Source organism: Caloenas nicobarica, chromosome 1 (assembly GCF_036013445.1).
Source record: "Caloenas nicobarica isolate bCalNic1 chromosome 1, bCalNic1.hap1, whole genome shotgun sequence".
Taxonomy (NCBI): Eukaryota; Metazoa; Chordata; class Aves; order Columbiformes; family Columbidae; genus Caloenas; species Caloenas nicobarica.
Genome location: NC_088245.1, coordinates 115,254,758 through 115,277,242, shown reverse-complemented (window position 1 = coordinate 115,277,242; position 22,485 = coordinate 115,254,758). Strand labels below are relative to the sequence as shown.

The 22,485-nt window shown below is 35.5% G+C and overlaps 1 protein-coding gene across 1 annotated transcript in view; it reads left to right on the top strand.

The window, feature by feature from the left end:
• Positions 1–22,485, top strand: part of CFAP47 (cilia and flagella associated protein 47) — a 311,215-nt gene that overhangs the window by 168,812 nt on the left and 119,918 nt on the right. Inside the window, exons 49-50 of the mRNA XM_065651976.1 lie at positions 2,751–2,862; positions 12,584–12,721. Of these exons, the coding sequence (XP_065508048.1) occupies positions 2,751–2,862; positions 12,584–12,721 (250 nt within the window). The remainder of the gene's footprint in view (positions 1–2,750; positions 2,863–12,583; positions 12,722–22,485) is intronic.

The window sequence follows — 22,485 nt, the reverse complement described above, 5'->3', positions numbered from 1 at the left end:
AACGTTAGTCTGGCCATTATTTTTTATTTACACTGGATTCTAAGAGCAGAACACAGTGGCGTGAATATCAGTTTGTTAAAGTTGTTTCCTTTCAAGCTTAACTTTATCTCACTAGAGCTAGAAAACAGGCAAAATAGTTCCAATATTTTTGCTATTTTGACCTATTTTCTTAAAAATGCATATTTAGCAAGATCTGTCTCATTGTGGAAACACTATTCAATATGTAGCAGTTAAAAAGGAGAAGAGTGAGGAAGGAGTGGCAGTGACAGCAGAAGCTGAAGTACATTATGTCAGGATGTCCTGTCAGGGAAAGTCAATAGGGAGAATGATACAAAAGCAATGTGTGTATGGTGATGGGGAGTTGCTGCAACTTGGGATTGTGAATTTGGCAAAATTAGGACAGAACTATGGCTTTATCTATTGGTACAAAGGTTTAGATAGTAACGTAGGTTAGTTGATTCAGCATCAAGGTATATTAATGCTTAAATTAATACAGAAACAGTCATTCAGATTTATGGTTGTTCAGCTGAAAGCTGAGATCATGTTTTGCAATTGTTTTTGTGGTAATAATTGCTTTACAGCATAAAAAGTATTCATGCAACTATGTTTATAGCTAGAAAAAAATATTAAATACAATACTGCTATATGTTTTGTTTCTCAGTTCATTGGATAGTTTGTAATTTCAGATGTGCAGTTTTTTGTATTTTAATTTCCTATTTTATGTTTTATGAAAACTGGGATAGAATTCCAACTCTTTGACTTGGCTTGCATAAGTCAAAACAGTCTTACAATCTTCCTAATATCCTTAAGAACTAAGGAAAGCTGTTTGTGTGCTTGCTGGAGAGGATGAGAGAAGGGTGGTGTGCACTGTAGTTTACCTTGCAGTCCCAGTTGTCTGCTACTTTAGACTTGGGGCATTTTGAAGCATACAACAACTATCTTTCTACCCTCGAAGGGAAAACTGCATGAAATGGCAATGTGCACTTAGATTCCACCTTGGCGTGCAGCTGCAGAGCAGTACATAGGATGTACATGTGGGTGAGGACAATAGAATATACCTTCTTATGAGAACTTTAGGAAGAGTTTGGGAAATAGGATTGTAGAAGGCAGACTGAAAAGAAAAATCTATTTAGAATTTTAAAATTCTGGGATTGGGCTATGTAGAAAATTATTGGCATGCATATTTATGTAATAGTGTGATTATAACTGGATTAGTAGAAACTTTGTTAAACCAAAGCATTAGCAGGAAGACTGAATTTTAGACACAATGGGGGAAGAAAAACTATCAGACGGAAAAGTAACATTTTTTAAAAGTCCAATTACTGTTAAGATTTGGTGGGAACAGTGGAAAACCCATGGAAAGAAAGAAGAAGAATTAAAGGTTCATAGAGAGTGTGTTCCAGGTTGTACTAGCACTTGAACAAAGGAATATATTAACATAAATACCTCAGAGAGGACAACCATTATAGGCAATGATTGGCTGTAATGGAAGACAAGTTGGTCTTAGAATTTATTTTTTTTTCCTACATAAAGTACAAACAGAATTTATTTACTAAAAAAAAAAAGGTAACTTTGGGGAGGAAGAAAATGATACATGCATCTAATGCTTTTACTGTTGCAAAAGAGATCTTTGTAGAATCCAAATCTCTGCTTGGATGCTTGAGAGACTAGCTGTAGTCATTAATGAAATGAATAAATGAGCTGGAAGAAAAATCAAGCCTTTCTGACTTGCCTTGTGTTTTCACTCAAAATTCACTTAAACAACACAATTTTATTATTTAATATAATAAGAAATTACTGAATGCTACAGCACTACATGATATCTTGAAAATATTTCTTGAAAGCACTCCATGCGTCAGTGGAAAATCATCACCTGTAGTCAGATACCCACTGCAGAAGTTGCAGTATCAATTTAAAATACTCTAGCACAGCAGCAGTTTGCTCCACCCAGTGGCAGAGGTAGCAGAAGAGGGGGTGTGAGCAGGACCATTCATGCAGTCCAGCTGCTGGGGTTCTGCACAACAGCGCAGTGACTATAAGCAGGTAGTCATCAGCTGTGGCTGGCAATGGCTCAAGCTTGGATGTCTCTTCCATGAGCAGCTGATCATAGGGTCTGTCTGTAGCAAACTTATCCAAGCAACAAAGAAATGAGATGCAATTAAAAAATACTCTCAGCTTGTAGACCTGCAATCAGCTTTATGGTTTACAAAATCTAAAATTCAGCATATGAAAATTGTATTTTTTTTTAATTGATCTAATAGTTAATATGTGTGCTGTTGCATACATGTTAGTCACAAAATATGACCTATCAAAAAGCATGGTTTAATATCAGTCGAGGTATATCAATTGATGTTAAAACAATCCTTCAGATTTTGTTTTGCTCTGTCTAGTTAGGTGGACCATGACTGTTAAATCTCGTTGCTACACTTCTAAAGAAAACATATGTAAAATATTAAGGGCCTGGCTGTGCAACTCTACACATATGTAAGTGGTTCTATGGTCTAAGCGAGATACTATTACTCAAGTTGAGCAGTGACTTCAAAATTTGTGCTTGATATGATCTGTATACACCAGCACTACTCTTAGAGTATGTGTTCTTTTCATGTGCATAAAGGGTAGGACTTACGATAGCGTACTTTGTACCACACTCTACTTTTCAAAGCAAGTAGAATTGATATTGTGTCTATAGTGTTCTTGCAACAGTAGCTTGCTTTTGATGATTTTTCGTCTTTGTGAATTCTCTTCACCAGGTATCTTCAGATCTTTCAATGGTGGGTGGTGCACCTGTTATTACTGTAGATCCAGATGACACAGTTGCTTACGCTTTGAGTGTGTCTCCGTGGAGACGAGGAATCTTTCAAGGTACAATGTAGAAACCAAATATATAAAATCCCTATAATTTAGCAGATTAAATTTGTTTAGATTTAATGCTTCCATTTCTGTTCAACATAACCTTTCTTCTGGAGGAAAGGCTATAACTACCAGTGATACTGTTTTTTAAGCTGGCTCATATTTTTGTTTGTAAAGGTTTATTACAGCTAAAAATGTAGTCAGGTCCTTCAAAAATGCTTGTATATTTGCAACTTTATGCATTTAATTGCTCCCATGAAAACTGCCCCAGTAGGGATTAATGATTTTGAATTATCACCATGTTCTTCAGTCCTAATTTAATTTTCCAAAATATGTTGAATAGCTGTAGTTATCTCAGCACTACTGGAACCAAAGATTTAAAGGCAGAGACCAAAATTTGGTTCTTTCCCTTGATTAAAGTCCCATTTGTTGACCACAAGGCAAGAGTACATACATTGAATGTAGTGAACTCAATTCCTTCTTTGAGATCTATAGAGGCTGGGGATAGATATCTAAGATTAACTGCAAATAATTTGTGTCAGTCCATGTTTATACTGGTATTTTTACGATACAATAGCAAGACTCTTGCTTGTTTTAACTAACATCAGCAAGTCATATTTATGTTTTACCTTTACAGATTTTTTAATGAATATTTCTTTAACAATTCACATTTCATAATTTTCAAATGCTTAGTAATAATTATACAATTACCTGGTGCTCATTCTTTACCTCATAATCTGAAAGTCACGATCATGAGAATGAGGCTGTACAATTAGCCTTTTTCTTCCTTGTAGAGTAGCTATTGTTGCAACTCTCAGCTATTGTAGCAACTCTCAGCAGATCGAATTATGAGAGTGTGTTTGGGAGGGAATTATGGGAACAGAAGAGACCATCTTGAAGTAACTGAATAGTGCTCAGGAAACCTAGATTTGAACAACTTCTTAAATGAAAGGATTTCTGATATTGAATAAATCTCTTAATCCAAAATGCTTAGTGTATAGCTTTGATTTTGTGGGTTCCTAATTCCAAATGCTTGATTCTGCTACTTTCCTAGACAATTGAGATTAATGACAGCTGTTTTCTCAGCATTAAAAAGCTATTAAGTCTTGTCCCTGAGGATGCCAAACTAGTTTGGTCTCTGGCCATTTTAGTTTTATTACCTGTTGTGTAAAATGTAGGTAATAATGCCATCTCAATTCACAAGTGACTTGTGAAAATAAATTAATACTTGTAACAAAGCTTGGCCTAGTGCCACAGGAAGACTTCAGTGACTTGTTGCTAAATGTGACACAAAATACAGTCTCTCTGATTAGCGGTCAACTTTCAATGAAATTTGTGACTATTGAAAATGTTCACCAGGAAATATCGAGGATGCACTATATTTTAACTTATGCCTTTATTTCAGGCTTTGAAGATTTAGGAATATTCTCCTCTTCTGGCTTAGAAAATCCTCAATTCTTTTATACATACTGAAAGTTTCAGTGGAAGAGGTTCCAAGGCTTCTATCATACAGCAGATTAATGCCAGGTGGTAAAAGCCATGCCTTCAAAGGGACAGAGATGGCACATGTGGAGCAACATCTCTATATGTTCTGTTGTCCCCTAACTTCTATTGCAATGGTTGCCATTACATTTGGAAGCATCATGTGTTCACTGAGTGAGAAAGAGAGACAACAGTCTCTCTAACATGACAGAAAAGTTATCAGTTCAAAGGCTGGGAAGCCATGTACGCTCTTTTTTTCAGAAAATGGTTAATTTATTTTATGCTTTAAAATAACTTGATAGAAGGCTGCTGTTATCCTTTGAAAAGAGACAGGGCCCATTCATCTGCCATCCACCCCTGTCTCAGTGCTCACTTTAATCACTACTTTAGGAAAGCTTGTTCATTCTTCCTCTGGAGCAAGGACAGTTTCGTGTATGTCACAGAAATTTGTGCATGCTCTCTAATCATTCAGCTGCTGTAGGAAGGAGAGAGGTGGAGGGAAGAAAGGCCACTGTCACTGGTTTGAAAGGCAGCAGCTGTTTCTCCTGTCTGATCTGAGGTGTGATACAAACTTAACTACCAGGTATCCTATCTCAGGTAGCATAAGTTAGGAAGTGCTTGTGTTGTGGCTTGAAGGAGAATGGAAGTCGGTCTGCTTTGTACTGTGCAAGGCTGGGAAGTCATATTTGTTCCCCAAGCTCCTGGGAAACTTCAATGTCAAAGCTGAGATATATATGCCTTTTTGGCAATTTTAGGATTTTTCTAACAGCCAGCCTGAAGCTTGAGTATCGCAGGTTAGATGTAGGTGATTCAAGTGGGAATTAATTAGGACTCAGGAACTGTAGTCCTTTCTAGGTTCAAGATACTACAGGTAAAGTATAATTTAAACATCCAAAAAGAAAGGTGCTCTTTATACAGTTTGGTGAATTTGTTTAGAAGGAAGTAAATAATCCATGGGGCCAAAATGTTCAATGATTGAAAATAAAAAGCAATGCTTAAAAGCTAATCACAAAGCAAATTTTGTCCTGTGGGCAAAAAAAGAGCAACTATTGATATATCTAGCTGAAGTCTCTGTCACAGTGCTGCTGGATGATTTCAAGTTTAGAACTCCCTAACTTGTAAATACAAAACTTTGTAGCTTTAGTGTTCTAGTACTGTTTTTGTTTAATTAAAATCAATTGTGATAGAAGGACTTTTGCCATATAAATTGTTGTACTGAGCAAAAGGTCTGCATTTTTCCTTTACATTAGAAGTCTTTTTTGTTGCAAATTATATAGCTGCAAGATTATCCTTCTTTTAGTTTCCTTCTTGCTATTTTATTATTGCTAAGCTAAAAATAGGCCCAGTTCTTTTCAAAAGTCCATTTGGCAGCATTCCAATAGAGTGCTAATATTATATGCTTTGGCTGTTTTGTAGCTTTATGACAGCTTTAACATAGAAATAATAGCTAATAAACAACTTGCACAGATTCTAACACCAGATAAAATTCTTCAGCAATCTGTTTTCTAGGTAATAGAACAATTTCCTTTAGGTTTGGTAAAGCATCTTCTACATATTACTTTATCTTTTATCAAACTCTTATTTCTGCTTTCCACAGAACAGAGCACAATTTTCCCAGAACAGACTAAAGCTCATAATGCTTGAATATTTCTTGTGCAAAAAATATACACCTGTTATAGTCAGTGCCCTTTTATCCATTAAAACTTACTAGCTTTCAGAAAGGAGCTTTCTAATTTTGTGTGTCAGCTTTCATTTTTTTTAACTATATCTGTACTTAGTAGGCAGCACTTTCCCATGCTACTTAGAGCTTTTGAAGCCTACACTGAGGAAAAAGGGCAGCATATTACAGGCCATGGCCTGTGAGACTGAAGCATGTAGGACAGTTTTAACAAGATGGTGAAAGTCATGTGAATACATTCTGGCCTGTAAATGAGTTGATTAAACTGGTTTGTTTCAGTATTTTCCCTTTGACACTTGCTTGAAATCTGATTTTTTAAAAGATATTGTCCATTTCTTTGTTTGATGGAATTCTGCAAATTGATCTGTTGCTCACTCTAGTTTTGATGGAATCATAAAATCACATGTGGGAAGAAGACCAGCTCCATAGCTTCTGGTAGCCACTGCTGTATTTTCAGCATTTGTCCATACCTTTGCTTTAAGCACTTGCTCTTCAACTGAAGCACCCTAACAAATTGAGTCTAATGCATGACACCAAGCTGGGAGGAGTGGTTGACACACCAGAAGGCTGTGCTGCCATCCAGCGAGATCTGGACAGGCTGGAGAGTTGGGCGGGGAAAAATTTAATGAAATATAACAAGGGAAAATGTAGAGTCTTACATCTGGGCAGGAACAACCCCAGGTTCCAGTATAGGTTGGGGAATGACCTATTAGAGAGCAGTGTAGGGGAAAGGGACCTGGGGGTCCTGGTGGACAGCAGGATGACCATGAGCCAGCACTGTGCCCTTGTGGCCAAGAAGGCCAATGGCATCCTGGGGTGTATTAGAAGGGGGGTGGTTAGTAGGTCGAGAGAGGTTCTCCTTCCCCTCTACTCTGCCCTGGTGAGGCCTCATCTGGAATATTGTGTCCAGTTCTGGGCCCCTCAGTTCAAGGACAGGGAACTGCTGGAGAGAGTCCAGCGCAGAGCCACAAAGATGATTAAGGGAGTGGAGCATCTCCCTTATGAGGAAAGGCTGAGGGAGCTGGGTCTCTTTAGCTTGGAGAAGAGGAGACTGAGGGGTGACCTCATTAATGCTTATAAATATATAAAGGGTGGGTGTCACGAGGATGGAGCCAGGCTCTTCTCGGTGACAACCAACAGTAAGACAAGGGGTAATGGGTTCAAGCTGGAACACAAGAGGTTCCACTTAAATTTGAGAAGAATCTTCTTCTCAGTCAGGGTGACGGAACACTGGAACAGGCTGCCCAGGGAAGTTGTGGAGTCTGCTTCTCTGGAGACATTCAAAACTTGCTTAGACGCCTTTCTGTGTAACCTCACCTAGGTGTTCCTGCTCCGGCAGTGGGATTGGACTAGATGATCTTTTGAGGTCCCTTCCAATCCCTAACTTTCTGTGATTCTGTGAGAAAGACAAAGTTAGAAGGACTTTCAGGTTGCTTGATTGCCAGGAATGGCTCTGGGACACCTCCACTGGGGGTCACTGGGACTTAACGGAAGAGGGCTGCTCTATTGGTATGTGCCACCACCTGGCAAGTTGATCCCCAACAACCTTTTCCATCTGTCCTAGTGTAGCTGGGCTTGCGAACTCCTGTGCTCTTTCATATAGTGGTTTCATTGTCACATAAAGAACAGACAATGAGAGTTATAAATAAAACAATTCTCCTCTTTATTGAATGCTACAAAACCAGGCATGAATGGCAGTTGGCAGCGGGACTTGCCACTTACTCATTTCTCCCATGTGTGTCTTAAAGCTTATTCTGCTTCCTTTTCGTTGATGCAGGGAGCAATTCATGCAGTTCCAATATACCAACAAGTAGTAGGATTTACAGAAACTCTTTAGGATTTACAGAAACTCTTTAGAATTTACAGATATCATCATACATGTTTTCCTATGCAAAACAGAGTTTACAAAGTTGAGTTGTAACCTACAGTAAATATCTTTTTTTTTTTTTTGTCAGTAGAAAAATTGCCACAAGAAAAATTGGCCAAAGCTGTAGCGTACATAAATGTCACTGATCTTTTAATTTATCTTATCTCTTCTGTGAAACTTTTCTGAGGCAGCAGCTATGCATTGATTTAATTGGCCAGAAAAAAAAATCAGGAAAACATAGACATGCTTCCTCCTACTCCCAAGACCTATACTTATTAAGATCATGTTGGTATATTTAAACCACAAGCCAAACATTTCTATATATTTTCAGATTTGTATGAAGAATTCCATGGCCACATAGCCTTCTGTTCTTGTTTCCAGTGAAAATACTGGGATATTGTGGGCTTTTATCATCTCTCTGCAGCAGAAAATAATCATGTACAATACGTATCTTTCAAATAGTTCATTCAAATTATACAAAAAGGAATAAGTTGAATTTTTCTTGTTTTCTTAATTGGATTCAGGGATGGGGTATTGTAGCGTGTAGGCAATGAATCAGTCTAACATGTGGCATTGAAATTACATTTTTTTGGGGAAATAGAACAGCCTGCATCCTTTTAAAGGGATGCATCTTCTCCAAAGCAATATAAAACAAGGCTTCAGTATTAATATGTGGATTGAAGTTGTAAAGCTAGAAAATGTGCAATGACGTTTTGACCAAGAAACCTTTGAAGCAATGTTGTATCAGCAAAATCTCCATATTTTATGTAATTTTTATTTATTCATTTTCTGTATAATTCTAGGAATACTTGTTGCTTTGACAAGTTCAGTATTTTATACATATATATATATGCCAAAGGACAGCTGAGAAGAGTGGTATTTTCTAAAATACTTAATGGTGGCATAATTCTGTGGCCAGTCAGATCAGTGGGAAATGTATCTCTGTGATGTACATGAAGTCTTGTTTGGTTTTGAATATACACTTTAAAAATTGCCAGCTGTGATATTTTGACAAGTTACGTTGTTACATAACGTCTGATACAGAAGTCAGGACTGAGCAACTAAATGGAAGAAAAAAACCCCAAACACTTGGGACTGTTATGCATGAAGAAATTATCATTTATCCATTGCTTTGCAGCGTCAATAAGGTAACATAAGGTATTGCTGCCTTTGCTGAAGACGGAGTTAAGCAGCGGTGGGTTCTGTAGGCTGGCGGTGTCTTTCGCATCTGAAAAACTAAAACTTCCTGTATCAAAGCCCTCACATAACATAGGAGACAAGCGCAGCAGAACCTTCTGAAAAAATGTAAACATGCTTATTTGTTGTTTTAAATCTGTCATGTTTGTTGCAGTGTTTCTACACCTTTCCAATGCATTTTTTTATTACTCCATAGAGTGCTAAGGACTTTTTATTACTCTTCATTGTATAAAACTCTTTTTCCCATCCTGCAAAACACCTTTTGATTGGATTTTTTTTGTAACCCATAATTTGAATAAATGTATATATTTATGTTATCATCAGCTATCTTAATGTCCAACACCTGTCACTGGATTGCATGATTCACTCTCGAACCCAGAGAGCATTCCGCTTAGGAATACTTCCTAGAAAAATATTCTGCCTTAATTTAAAGAATCAAGTAATGCGAAGCATGCTGCATTCTAAGTGTCCTCACTGATAAGGATTCCACGTTCTATATTTGACTTGAAATTAATACACCTTTTTGGTTATTTTGATGTTTGCAGTTCTTGCCAGCCATTATTGTCTTTTTTCCCCTAATAAAAAATTTAAATAGCTTTGAGGCAGTAGTAAATACTTTGGTGCCCATGAAAATTATGTAAAACAATTTATGAATATTTTAAGATTAAGCAGATAAACTGGCTTTAAAAAATAATGCCACCTGTAGTAAAACTGATTATTTTTTATTGAAATACTTTGACAGATTTAATTGACTGCCTTGCAGAGATCTGAATACATGACATCAATCCAGTCACCTTTATCGATCAAGATTTTAACCTCATTGTTATTAATTCTGTTTGTTTAAGATCCACTTTCCATAAAGGAGGAAAATGGAGTGTCAGCAATTATGGTGCAATTCTTCACTGATTTTTTTTTTTTTTTTTTTTTATCATGTGATTGCTGGATTATCAGCACAGTGGTTTAGCAATTCAAGTAGTTTTTAGTTCTTCCACTAGTTATTGAAATATTCTTTCGCATTAGCAATTTACAGTTCTTCAGCCAATTATTTTGATACTTCTGAGAACATTGTCTGTGGAGCCAAAAAAGTTACCGCTTGTTTTACCATCCCGCTACTTACTGATGAAATAAATGTTTTTAAACTTTGAACACTCGTGTTCTGTCCCTCTTTCTTTCACATGCATATATCCACAATACAACTTTCTGAAACACAGACAATTGGTAAAGAAAACCCTTCCATTGTCACTGGAAGCAAGAACTATAATGAAAAATTACTTAACTTTTAAAATGAAGTGTAACAAAATACTTTCTGCTGTAAGAAGGCTTTAGAATTTATGAATTTAGTGCTTTTCAGCATTTAGTCATTTTAAAAGTATTTTAATCAACTTTAAAGATGTAATTTTGCATTTTTTTAAACTAATTTTCTTATAATTGTTGATATCTTTCAAGTATATTGATGTTTACGTGTAGGATGGTATTTAAAATTAATGAAGTCTTTCTCTTGCGCTTTGCTTGTGTATATTATTGTACTGCAATAGACCAAAATTATACTAGGATTTTATATTGAGACATAAAATCAGATTAATTAGTTAGTATTTACCCTAAGATCTATTAGCTATTAGTGCCATCAAATATCTCCTCTTACATCAATATTTAAATACCTTGAGCATTTTCTTCAGACCGCATTCCCCTGAGCTTTCCATAATGGTTTTATCTACCTTTTCTTTCAAACTTTTTTAAAAAAATTCAATAATTTCCTGAAATCACAATCACTCTCCTGCTGATTTGGACACAATTTCTCACTTCTGTACTGTTATTAATTTTAGGAATTTATACAAATTTTCAATTTGGAATGGTTTTGTTAGATTTTACTTATTTTAATTCTCATTTTTTATTATTTTATTTGTGTTTTTTAGAATGATATAGTTCATTTATCTGGATTCAAGCACACAGCTATTTCCATTTCTTTGTTTTTGTTTTTAACTTTGGTATTTTATACCTGTGCTACCCGGTTGCTGTCTCTCAGAGAAAAAGAGACAGTGGCAATGTGAAGATAATAAACTTTGCTTCCCTGTAATGATTTAATGTAATTGTACTTAGCAAGAATAATTTGTCAGCATGTCATGTTGAAATTGCCACCTGGTGTAGCTATCATTGGGCATATCATGAAAAACTTTTGCTTTTCCAAGACTTCTTGGCAGAACTTGACTTTAGTTATGGTTTAGTTGCCTCTTTTAAGTTTATTTTTTCCTTTTAAGATTAACATCCTTCTGCCTAATATTAGTATCAAAATTAATTGTGAGGCCTTTTCCAGGTCCCACCTGAGCCTTGCTATTTAGCTTTAGCTTACTCCTGCTAGTAAGATGCTGAATTCAGCTAGTCAGGGAGCACAGCACGTTCTCTCTGCCATGTGATCTATTGCCATACATCTGTCCCACTTGAAGCTGGAGAAACCAAAAATACCATTAGATGTAGATATTTTCATATGAAATTGTTCTGGGGCTCCCATAAAAGCATATTAATTCTCCATTTCAAATTAAAAAAAAGTTCCACTATGAATAACTTTCCCGAACTCTTAATAAGATACAGTTATGTAAGGTCCTTTTGGGAGACCATTTCAAATGAATTCTAATGTTCTTGAGTGGGAAAGTTTCTTACTGTATAATATAATAAAATAAATCACCTCCTCAAATTAGTTTTTCATTGTACATATGAGGCAAGAATTAAACCTGCAACATATATTTATTTCAGCTTTGAAACTCCTGAGAATATCTTGAAATATTGAGGGACACTCATTTAGGTAAAATAGTAATAATACTTCGTATTTAAAAAATTTGTAGATTTAAAATTCTTAGTCAGAGGCACATAATGTAAGAAATACAACCTGCTTATTCAAAGCTGGTATATCAAATCTTCCAGAGTAACATTAGTGCTATTTAAAGGAACCATGTGCGTACTACATTTTAAAAATTAGATTTTATATTATCAAATAGCAACCTGCCAATTAAAAAATCTTGGTTTTACAATCTATATATTTCATCTTCCCTAAATGCTTGATTACAACTTAACATACAACACAAAAATGTATCACAGGAATGTATTAACTATTACGTTTATTATCTTATGGCACTAGAATGAGTCACTGTGATATAAAAGAATAACAGAAAAAATCAAGATTATGCATAGGACACTGCACTGGAAAGATACTATTATTGTCTACCTTATTTCATAATTTTAAAAAAGGTTTGTTTGCTTGTATTTCTTATTAATGATCTTTACTTCAGGTAAATAGAAAAACACTTCTGGGAGAAAAAATGATTTATTTCTTGAACTCACTCAAGACTTATTTTTTGTTACCATAAATTATAATTGGATAGCTAACACCTGCAGGAGTAGTATTACTTCATTTTTTTATTAGTTTTGAACTGAGGAAATACTCATACATGTCTGGCAGTCTGTTTTATAAAGGTAATGCCCTGGCTAATATAACACCTGGTATCTATTTGTTTTAGGTGTAATTTCATTTGTTGCTGAAGATGAAGACCAACAGCAGTCTCGACATAACAGCTCACCAGAGAAGACAGATGGTGAACAGGCCCTTCAGAAACTGTCAGCAGAGACACCACGAACTGTTGATGCAGCAAACATGGGTATGTTTGTTCTAATGGATAATTTCATAGCCCATTTGCATAAACTTATATAATAATTTCTTTTAAAATCAAATGTATATTTAGTATGCCAGGCCACATGTCTGCAGTGTTAAGTCAAATGTTTATTCCAGGTATATATGAGACTTCTGCTTTTATGATTTTTGAACCATTTTAATGAAATTTTAAGCTGAGCTTGTTTTTTCTTTTTCTCTTTCAATGATGTCACTGAATGTCACTTGTTGTTGGAGAGGGGCAGTTATTTGTTAAATGCTTTCTTTTAAAAGTATCCAATAATATTAATAGTGCTGATGTCTAAGCAGGCCATTTCTGAAATTCACATTGCTCCACTTCATTCCACTGTGGAAAATACTTTCTTCTAACTGCCAGTCATGACGCTCCTTTAGTCAGTTCCAGTAAAATCAAGAAGAGAAAATTTCATACCACCTGGTTACTTTCACATTGTCACCTCCTAGTTTATTCTAAATAGTTTCTGCATTATTTTTGAGATTTTAAGTGTTCCAGAGGGGTAGTTTTGTGACTACAAATGCAAACCAAATATACAAAGGTAGAGGTTTTTTGTTTGTTTTTAAATGAATTTCTTCATTTTCTTCTTTACATTGCAAATAAAGCCTTGCCAATAGAACTGTGCTTTTTTGCTTTTAATACCTATTATAATTTGGAATGTATTTAAATTATCAAGCATTATTTTAGATGACTAAAGCATATTTCTTGCAAGGAAAGCTATCACGGAAAGTTCTTTTTATCCTATAAAGGCGTTGTTTTGGTCAATATCTAGTTTTTAGGAAGTTGAGAAGGGCTTGCAAATGGAGATCTCTTTACCTTATTTATACCTATAATTTCACTTTAACAGAATTTATCTAGTTTTTAAAATAATTAAAAGCTAGTTTTATTATTAATAAATGAGTTAATCCAAAGTCAATATCAGAAAGTCTTGTCTTTTATAGTGTGTTAATATATGTATGTAATTATATGTAGAGACTCAGAGATTAGTATCCCATCTCTAAAATGAAACAATCCCAAGAATTTACAATCTGTATAGACAGGACAGAGGCAGGAAGAAGACAGAAGCTCAGAGAAGTGACTCTCTCTGATCAAACCAGAAGCTTAATGTTAGGGAGAATTAGAAAAACACCACATTTTTTTTCCTCACAAGCCAAAGCCCTATCAATGGATATACATTGTCTTCTACCAGATTCATTACCACATTCTTTTTTTTTTTTCCCCCTAAATATTTGATGCGAATTTTGAAACACTTTTTTTACGCAGCTCAGACTCCTGGTGTACTTAACTTTGTTGTGTGCACTCTGCTTCATTTTAACAGCTGTATTAAAAACTAACAATAGGTAGATAGGTAGTAAAATGTTTTCTCTCTCATGTTGACAATACAATGTGAGTTTAAAATAGAAAAGGAATAGAAGTGGAAGAAAATAGTGTAGCAGGACATGGCAAAATGCTGTTTTCAAAAGGTGAGAGAAAATAATCATCATAAAATAAGCGATCAAAGAATTACAGTTTTCCCAGAGTAGTTATGGTACAGACAAGACTGCTGCAACAGTAGTAAAATTATAACAAAAAAGCAAAGGCGAGTCAATGCTTGACAAATTAAGGAACAGGGGCTTGAGAAAAACTCTAGAAATATTTAGTAGAAGATTTTCAAAACCAAGGAGGGGGGGGAAAATTAATATAAATCCAAAAAGAAATTAAGAGTTTTGTGAAGACAGTACAGACTCAGTTCTCCTGTCGGTTATGTTTAAGGTGAACACTAGTACTGTTTTTTAAAATTCTGGCCTGAAGAGAGCTAGAAAGAAGAGAAAGTCCTTAAGAAGGCAGTTAGAAAGAAAGTAAATAACCAGTGTTTAACTTTCATTGCTTTTCAAGGTTCAAGAATATTTTCTAGCAGTGAGCTTTTTTATTTGAATTTTAATGTACAGCAACATAGAAATTGGTTGACATTAAAACTCTTACAACACATCATTATAAGTTTACAGAAGAAGCATTTTAACAGAGGTTAAATTAAGTAGATATATGAAGACAATGCAGTAGGGATGAGAATTCGCAGATTTCAAGATGTTATGAGGAATTATTCCTAAAAGAAATATCAAGATTGATGCCAAGTACATGGAAATATTAAAGACAATCTTCAAATTTGCCTGCAAATGTTCATGAAGTTAACTATGTTTCTGTTGTCCAAACTAAACAATTCTACTTATGAGATATTTAGGCTTTGAAGAGTTACGAATAATCAGTACAAAACTAGTAGAGGCTGTAATTGAAAGTAACTGAAAATAGAATGTTAAGTAAGAATAGATGGTTAAGTGGAATTCTCAGTCCATGTCACTGATGTGAATTTAGGAAATTGTTCTTAGGTAGAGAATCCAATTAAATCTCACTGTTTGCTATTATTATTATTAGTGATAAGCCTTTTGCTCAGTTTTACTCCCCATTGACAATGTGAGACTGCCTGATCTACTTATGCATTTGGCATATATTTTTCAAATATGTTGGTGAGTGATTAGTCTAATAACTTGCTGAAAGAGGCCAGGTAATCGGCTCTAACTCAGGTCCCTTTTTCACTACACGCTAATTTACATGGATATAATAACTACAATGGAGTGCCACTGGTAGTTGGAGCAATCTGCACACCTTGTTCATATATTGCTGTGTCAAGTTACTGCGTCTTTCAGTTACCATGTTTCGCTAATTTTGTGCTACTGTAGAGTTGTATCTTTGTCTTATTTTAACCTATGTGTTTCTAGTAAATTGTACCAACTCAAGTTTCATGACTGCTAGCAATGTTTAGGTCATCATTGGGATTACTTTCTAAAATGGACTTAAAGTGGGACATGAAGTGACTCTTCCCTAACACAGTATTGCTTAATTTAAAAAAAAAAAATTTAAAAAGAAGATTTTTTTTCTGCAATACAGAAGATATACCACTGCAATGCCCATATCCTAGGAACTTCAAGCTTCCATCTCACCTTTAAATCAACCAGCTGCTTCTAGTCATTTCACAAAACATTGTCTTCCATCAGAACCATTCATGTGTACTAGACATCTATAACTGGGGAAAGTATCTGCTGAAAATGACTAAATAGAGATGGAAGGTAACGAGGTGTGATCTAACTTACATAATAGTCATCATCTTTAAATTTACTTCAAAGAGGAACTAACAATCTTAGCTTTATCCTACACAGCTTTCTTTTTACACCTATATCATTACTGTAGTTTTTAACAAAAAATAACTATTCTATGGCTTTTCTTTTCAGGTTAGAATGACTGATAGTTATTTCTGAGATTCAGGATTTCTTAGTTGCGGGGTGCATGCCATCAATAGAAAGCAAACCACTTGCATTTGAAAAGAGGCATCACACACTGAAGAAGTGCATTTGAGAGCTGAGAATCCCCAACGATACTGTTACTGATGTGGGGTAGCAGAAAATAGTGGACTTCTGATGTAGAGAAAACAATATACAGACTTTAATCGGTAGAGGCCAAAACAAGTGTGAGATTGTCTATAGCTGAATAAGGTTAGGAAAAAAATCTCTAATGATAAATGACATGTACACCAAGCATTTTTGTGTTGCTGTCACTCAGTGAAAATTATGCCTTTTAAGTGTATTAGAAACTGCTACCTTGTTATACACACCTTAATATTCAATATCATCTTCAGCTATACACACATATGCATTATGTAAGTATGAATATACGTATTTACTTTTTTTTTCTTCTCCAAATTACATGGTAGGTATGACTGAAGAATAAGATGATAATTTCTAGAACAGTTTTCTTATATTCTTTTCATAATTTGTACCAACAACCTCATTATGCTCTTCCAAAAAGCTAATGATTCTGAAATTTGTTCATGACTTTTTTCTCCTTCAGATGCCGTAAAGAAAAAGCACATTTAGAGCTTACAGTGAAAACCATTGATACGGCAATTCTCATGACAAATCCTTTTTATTCTGCCTTATATCAGAGGAAAATAACAAACCAAAACCAAACAAAATAACCTCCCAGGAAACAAACCCAAACAGAAAAATGTCTGCAGGACAGATTTAATGACATGGACTTACCCCTTTCTAAACTGACATGGATTTTCAGTTCTTTTCAAAGCATATTTCTGTCTTTCAAGAGAAGAGGTCCTTTTTTTTTTTTTTTTTTTTAAATTTATGGGAGCCAAAAATAAACCCTGGCCAAGTGACTGCTAAGACTTGAAAGTAGGATGCAGCTGGTCTTTAATATAAATTTTACATTTAGATATTCCCTTATACTAAAGTGCTAAAATAATAAATATTAGTCATTAATAGATACTTGTTTCATGGTCTGAGCAAAAGCTACAAAGCCTATGCTTATCAGAATTTCCTCTCAAAGTAAAGGAAATTGTTCTGCTCTACTGTGGAATCCATGGCATCTTCATAAGCTGAAGTGCCCTTGTGCTGGGCACTTTGCTGTGTAGCAGGTGGGCAATGGGGAGGATGTTTGGCTCAGTTTCTGTCAGGCCAGCTCAGTCATCCTCAGCAATTGGCTTCAGCAACTCCCCTGTAAAGAAAAGTGTGAAGGTGGTGAAGTTGCTGCAATGACGAAGACTTGCACAGCAACAGCAAACCCACCCCTCCTCCTCCAGAATCCGCCCCCTTCAGCAGTGAGCCCCAGCACAGAGCTGATGCTTAAGCAACAGCTTTTAATGTTCCTGCCAGTGGTGATGTCTGCCAAAGCTGAGCGCTACAGATGCAAAATGTTTGTTTGTACAACACAGGGGGATTTTGCATGCGCTGTTGTCTTATTCTGGCTGCCCTAAGCATTGCCTTTATCAAAAGATTATACTTCCTATTGCGTTCTTCTTATGGGATGCATTTACATTTTTATGCCATTGCCAAGTTTTTTAATTTCTTTGTACTTGAAAGGCATAACATAAAAAAGGTACACCAGTTGTGAGTAAGCCATGATAAAAAGCATAGTCAAAGTGGTTAGGCCAGGCATTCATTTTGGCAAAGCCTGTTTTAATTATCTTTTTTAGAGCTACTTTATACTTCAACTAGGCCTTGAATGACAGGTGACATTTTCTAGTCTCAGTTGTTATTGTACCTCTCACGATATGTCTCTGACAGTTACGTGTCTTTCCTGTTATCTTTAAAAACAACTGCTTCCAAGCGGGCTAATTAGGAATTGATACCTTTGAAAGGTAATGATACCTGCACATGTGGTCCTCCTGGACTTTTAGGCTTGAAATCAATCCCTGAGAGCTGAACATCTGTGGGAGCACACAGAGATATTCACATATGGAAGATAATGAAATAATTTATTAGTTCTAGCCATTGCTAAAGGCAATTAAGAGGAAAACAATGCTCAGAATGGCAACAATTTAAAATAAGACTTTGTATTTATTAATGATAATTATTTAAAAAGATAATAAAAACTGAGTATACAATGGTAAATGTTAGGATTCATTGAGGATTAATGCAGTAATATGATTAATATACCTCTAGTATATTAAAGGTATAATTGATATATCTCACGTGCATATTTATTTCCAGAATTAGTATCTCTCTAACAGGAATATTCTTAAAAATAATTTTGAGTTATCTACATCATAAATTTTGATTGTGTAGTTAAGCTATTTTTTCAGTTTAATCTGCACGTTGCATGTCCAAGCATATTGTGCTCCACCTTCAGATTAGTTTGTTTTAATTGAGTCTCCATCTTCAGGAAAGGAAAACAAGAAAACAAAAAAATCAAAACCCCCCATGTTAGAGCAGAAATATCCAAAGAAAATAATCCCCATGTAAACTACATGCTTATTTGAAAATGTAAAATACCAGGGCTTGCTTTTTTTTTATAGCATTTTAGCATTTGCAGCTATACTTCTATTTGTGCATACAAGCTTTTGAGGATGGTTTGGCATATGTAAAACATTAAGGATTAGACTGTTTTTTGTTTTTTCCTTTGTCATAAAGAATGTTCAGTTATTATTAGCTTTCTCGGTAGGTGCCCTTCTGCAGTACTGCAGTCTGCTAAGTGTTATGCATTTTCCTGTGCCCTTTTGAGACTCAGAACAGCTTGACTCCCCTAATAAACTAACATGTTGTTTTGAAACAATTCAGATGTAGCAATGCTTCAAGGACCTGTGGCCCACAGTGAATTTTGTGGGGCATGATATGCGTGCAATTAAAAATCTGTGCAAACAAAGCATGGCAGCACATTTTAAATTAATAACAAAAGCAATCTGTAGTTGCTCACAGTGTAAGGCTGCTGGCGAACTTTAGGTTACATCGTCCTTCATGCAGCAGGTGTTTTAGCATCACTGTGCTGAGATGGCTGGTAATGTTGCATCTGCCCTCACCACAAACAAGTCACTCTGTTTGTAAACTTGTACATCTGTATATTTTTCGATGTCATAGCATGTAGGATTGCATTTGCATATAAACAGATTACATTTTCTTACCAAATTAAAAATGTCTGTGGTATGCATTTTGCTTGTTCTGATAGTCTATACGAACTGTAGACTTTGTTTCTGAGAAACACATTCATTCTGTCATGTATGACACATCTCAAATATTTGCTATATAAGGAATTCTGTCAGTTAGTAGCCTATTTATTAAAAAAAAAAAAATTCTGAAAAAAAAATCCTGAGCAAAAAGAATGGTTATAGTTGCCATGGTTACATGGCTAGATGTACTCTGGACTCCTGCCTATCCCTCTCAAGTTCACCTGTGAAATGACAGGCATGACTTGCACCTTGCTGAACTGAAACAGCGCAGCAGGACCACACTTACATTTCTTCCATTTCTAATCCACCCTTCAGCAACAGGGCTAATGTGATAGGTCCAAGTGTAAACCCTTGCTAGGATTCTGTGACAGAACACATTCAGAATGATACAAAAAATAACATTTTGGAAACAAAATAGTAAATGAGCTAGCAACAGAGCAGTAGTTTCTTTACAGCCAATGCCCTTGCTATTAGGTTTGAGATGCTCTTTACAAAGGTCATGATTTTGCCTTTCCTACTTTGTCATGCCTGCAAAAAAAAAATTTTACCCCTTAGCAAGTAATAAATTGTAAACACACAGAGAACACATAATAGGCATGAAAACACTAATATTTACCAGTTCCTCATGGTCATAAGTATGTCTGGGGCAGAAAATAATGTGGTGAGGAAAGGATGGGGGAAGGTCCCTATCAGTCTCTTCTGTTCATGTTGTTTCAATTGCTATGGGCTGTGAAGGTATGCACTGATCCAGAAAACAAGAAAAAAACCCCACAAACTATAGTCTAATACTTGGGACAGTTCATAAGAAGTGGAGTTCAAATCAAATATGTGATTTTTTTTGACTTTTACAGTGCTGTGGGTTTTTTTCCTATCTGAATAACACTTGAGTCTGTTACATGAATCTAAATATTATGACACATTCAAATTACACTAACATCAATAAGATCGCCTAAGAACAATCAGAATATCCTGTTGCTTAAGGGTGAGAACTATTTCCTTCAAGGTGTATGTTCAGTCCTTCAAGCAGAGGAAAGAATTGCATTTAGGTTCTCAGGGCCTTGCAGGGCAATCTGACACTTAAGCTATTGATAGTGTCACAAATGGAGAGCAAAGTTTTTATATTTTTCGCTTGTTTGTTTTTTGTTGCAAGTGTCTGAAAACCAAGCAGTTCAGAAATATCAATTAAAACATTAGGTTCAGTCAAAATTATGTTTTTAGGATGACAGCGAACATATTAATTTCCAACGGGAGAAAACAAAACACATTTCTCCATCCAATCAAATTTATTTTTTTCATTTTACCGTCAGGCTCCCCCACAAGGATTATTATGATAATTCTATTACAAGTAGTGCTATACTTTTGTAACTATGCAGGTATGCATCGCACACTACTGACATTGTCTGCCTTTGAAGCTATAAATGAGTTGTTCCTGAACCCTTTTTGTGAATAGGTATTTCTAGTTGTGTAAGGCATGTGTTTTGTTAGTAAAAAACTGTAAGTTCACCTTGTTTTGTCATGGATGAATTTTTCTCGTATCTTGGATCTTCTTGTCCACTCAGTAGCCTGCTGCTGCAATTTCCTAAGGATTTTTATTTCTATAGGAGCTACAAAATAAATGTCCTATATAGAATTCTGGCTTTTAATTTATCCCAGGCACTGGACATTCCTGCATTCTCTTACATTCAGTTATGAGGTAGGTAGGCCAGCAAAGGACCATTCTGACATTTTTACTGAGTAGGCAATAGATATTGTCCATTGCTGTGATTTGTTTGTTATGGTGTCTATTGTCACTCTCAAAATATTTATATTGCTTTCTCTGTCGGCACAGGAGACTCCTAATAGTTCTTGACATACTTATGAAATTCTAAATATTAGGGAACTACTGTTTCCCACGGGGGAAAAAGACATGGCATTTTATATGTTGTCCGTGAGTGAGAGTTTGTGTGTGCGAGAAGCATAACTGAGAGATTTGAATGAACTTTTAGGCATTATTTATTTCTGTTTATGGCATTTGGCATTGATTTTGTAGTAGAACTTGCTCTGTGGAAGGGATTTTTTGGATTAAGTAGAAGAAGCTCGCCAACTAACTCTGTTCTTTTGGCATGGTTTATCCCTGTTTATCTTTCTCTATTATAGCTCATTAAACCTTCCTACAAAACATTCATATATTCACAAATAATCATTCCCTTCATGCTCAAATATACATTTCAGAGTGAGTATGTAACTGATTTGCGTTGATTATGAGTACTGGATAAAGTGACCACTGATGACTAGAAGGAAAAGTCTCCACCATTGCAGTCATAGAACGGAGCATATTTAGTTGCTGTGTGATGTTTGTGTTATCACAGTGGGGGTTAACCAGAATGCAGAGGCCCAAAGCCTTGGGCTGTCAGCATCACTTGGTTTCCATAAGAAGCTGAATATTTCTACGTTTGTATTGCATTCTCTGCCTGTAGGTCCCTGCCATTCACTGTCAGTTGATCCAACATCTTGCTCTCTCTCAGAAACAAGTTATTACTTTAAAAAGCCAGGTGCTATTTATACATGGTCAAATAAAAATTCTTCTTTAAGAAAACAACTCACCATTGACGTGTTTTGCCACTTAGAATGTAATGCATCTCTCATTCAAGTCCTTTATCTCTTCTTCCTGGAGAAATCATTTTATTTAAAGCAAACTGTATGATCTTTCTGGAAGACTCCAGAATTTTATGGTGCTCTTGGGTTACATGCAGTTTCACTTATTCTAAGCGAAAACAGTCATCTTGGGCTGCCAGATTTCTTGAACTAAGGAAAACCTGTACATGCAATTTCATGTGGAGGAAAGCTTTAAAAGGCTGATTATCAACTTTTTTTTTTAAATTGGGGAATTTGTGTTAATTCCCTCCAAAATAATATTAGTATTTGTAAGAAAACTCTTTAATGTGACCCACTGAGTGACAAGTACTTTTTCTAGCAAATAGGAAGAGCCATATACGTCGCTATTAAGTTATATTATTTCTTGAATATGCATTTTATTTCATTTGTCAAGTATAACTCTTCCAGGTTTTCAAAGCTGCTGCTGTTGGCATGTGCAAATCTGGTTGACATGGGGCTAGGATATATTAGGTGCAAAATGGATTTCCAGATTGTTTAAGCATCAGACACTGCTAAACCTCTCTTGTATATATATACACAAGACAATAATTTTCAGAGATAATAAACTTTGCAAAATTTGAGTGGATTTTCACAGAGTAGAAATACCTTTCTGTGTGTAAGG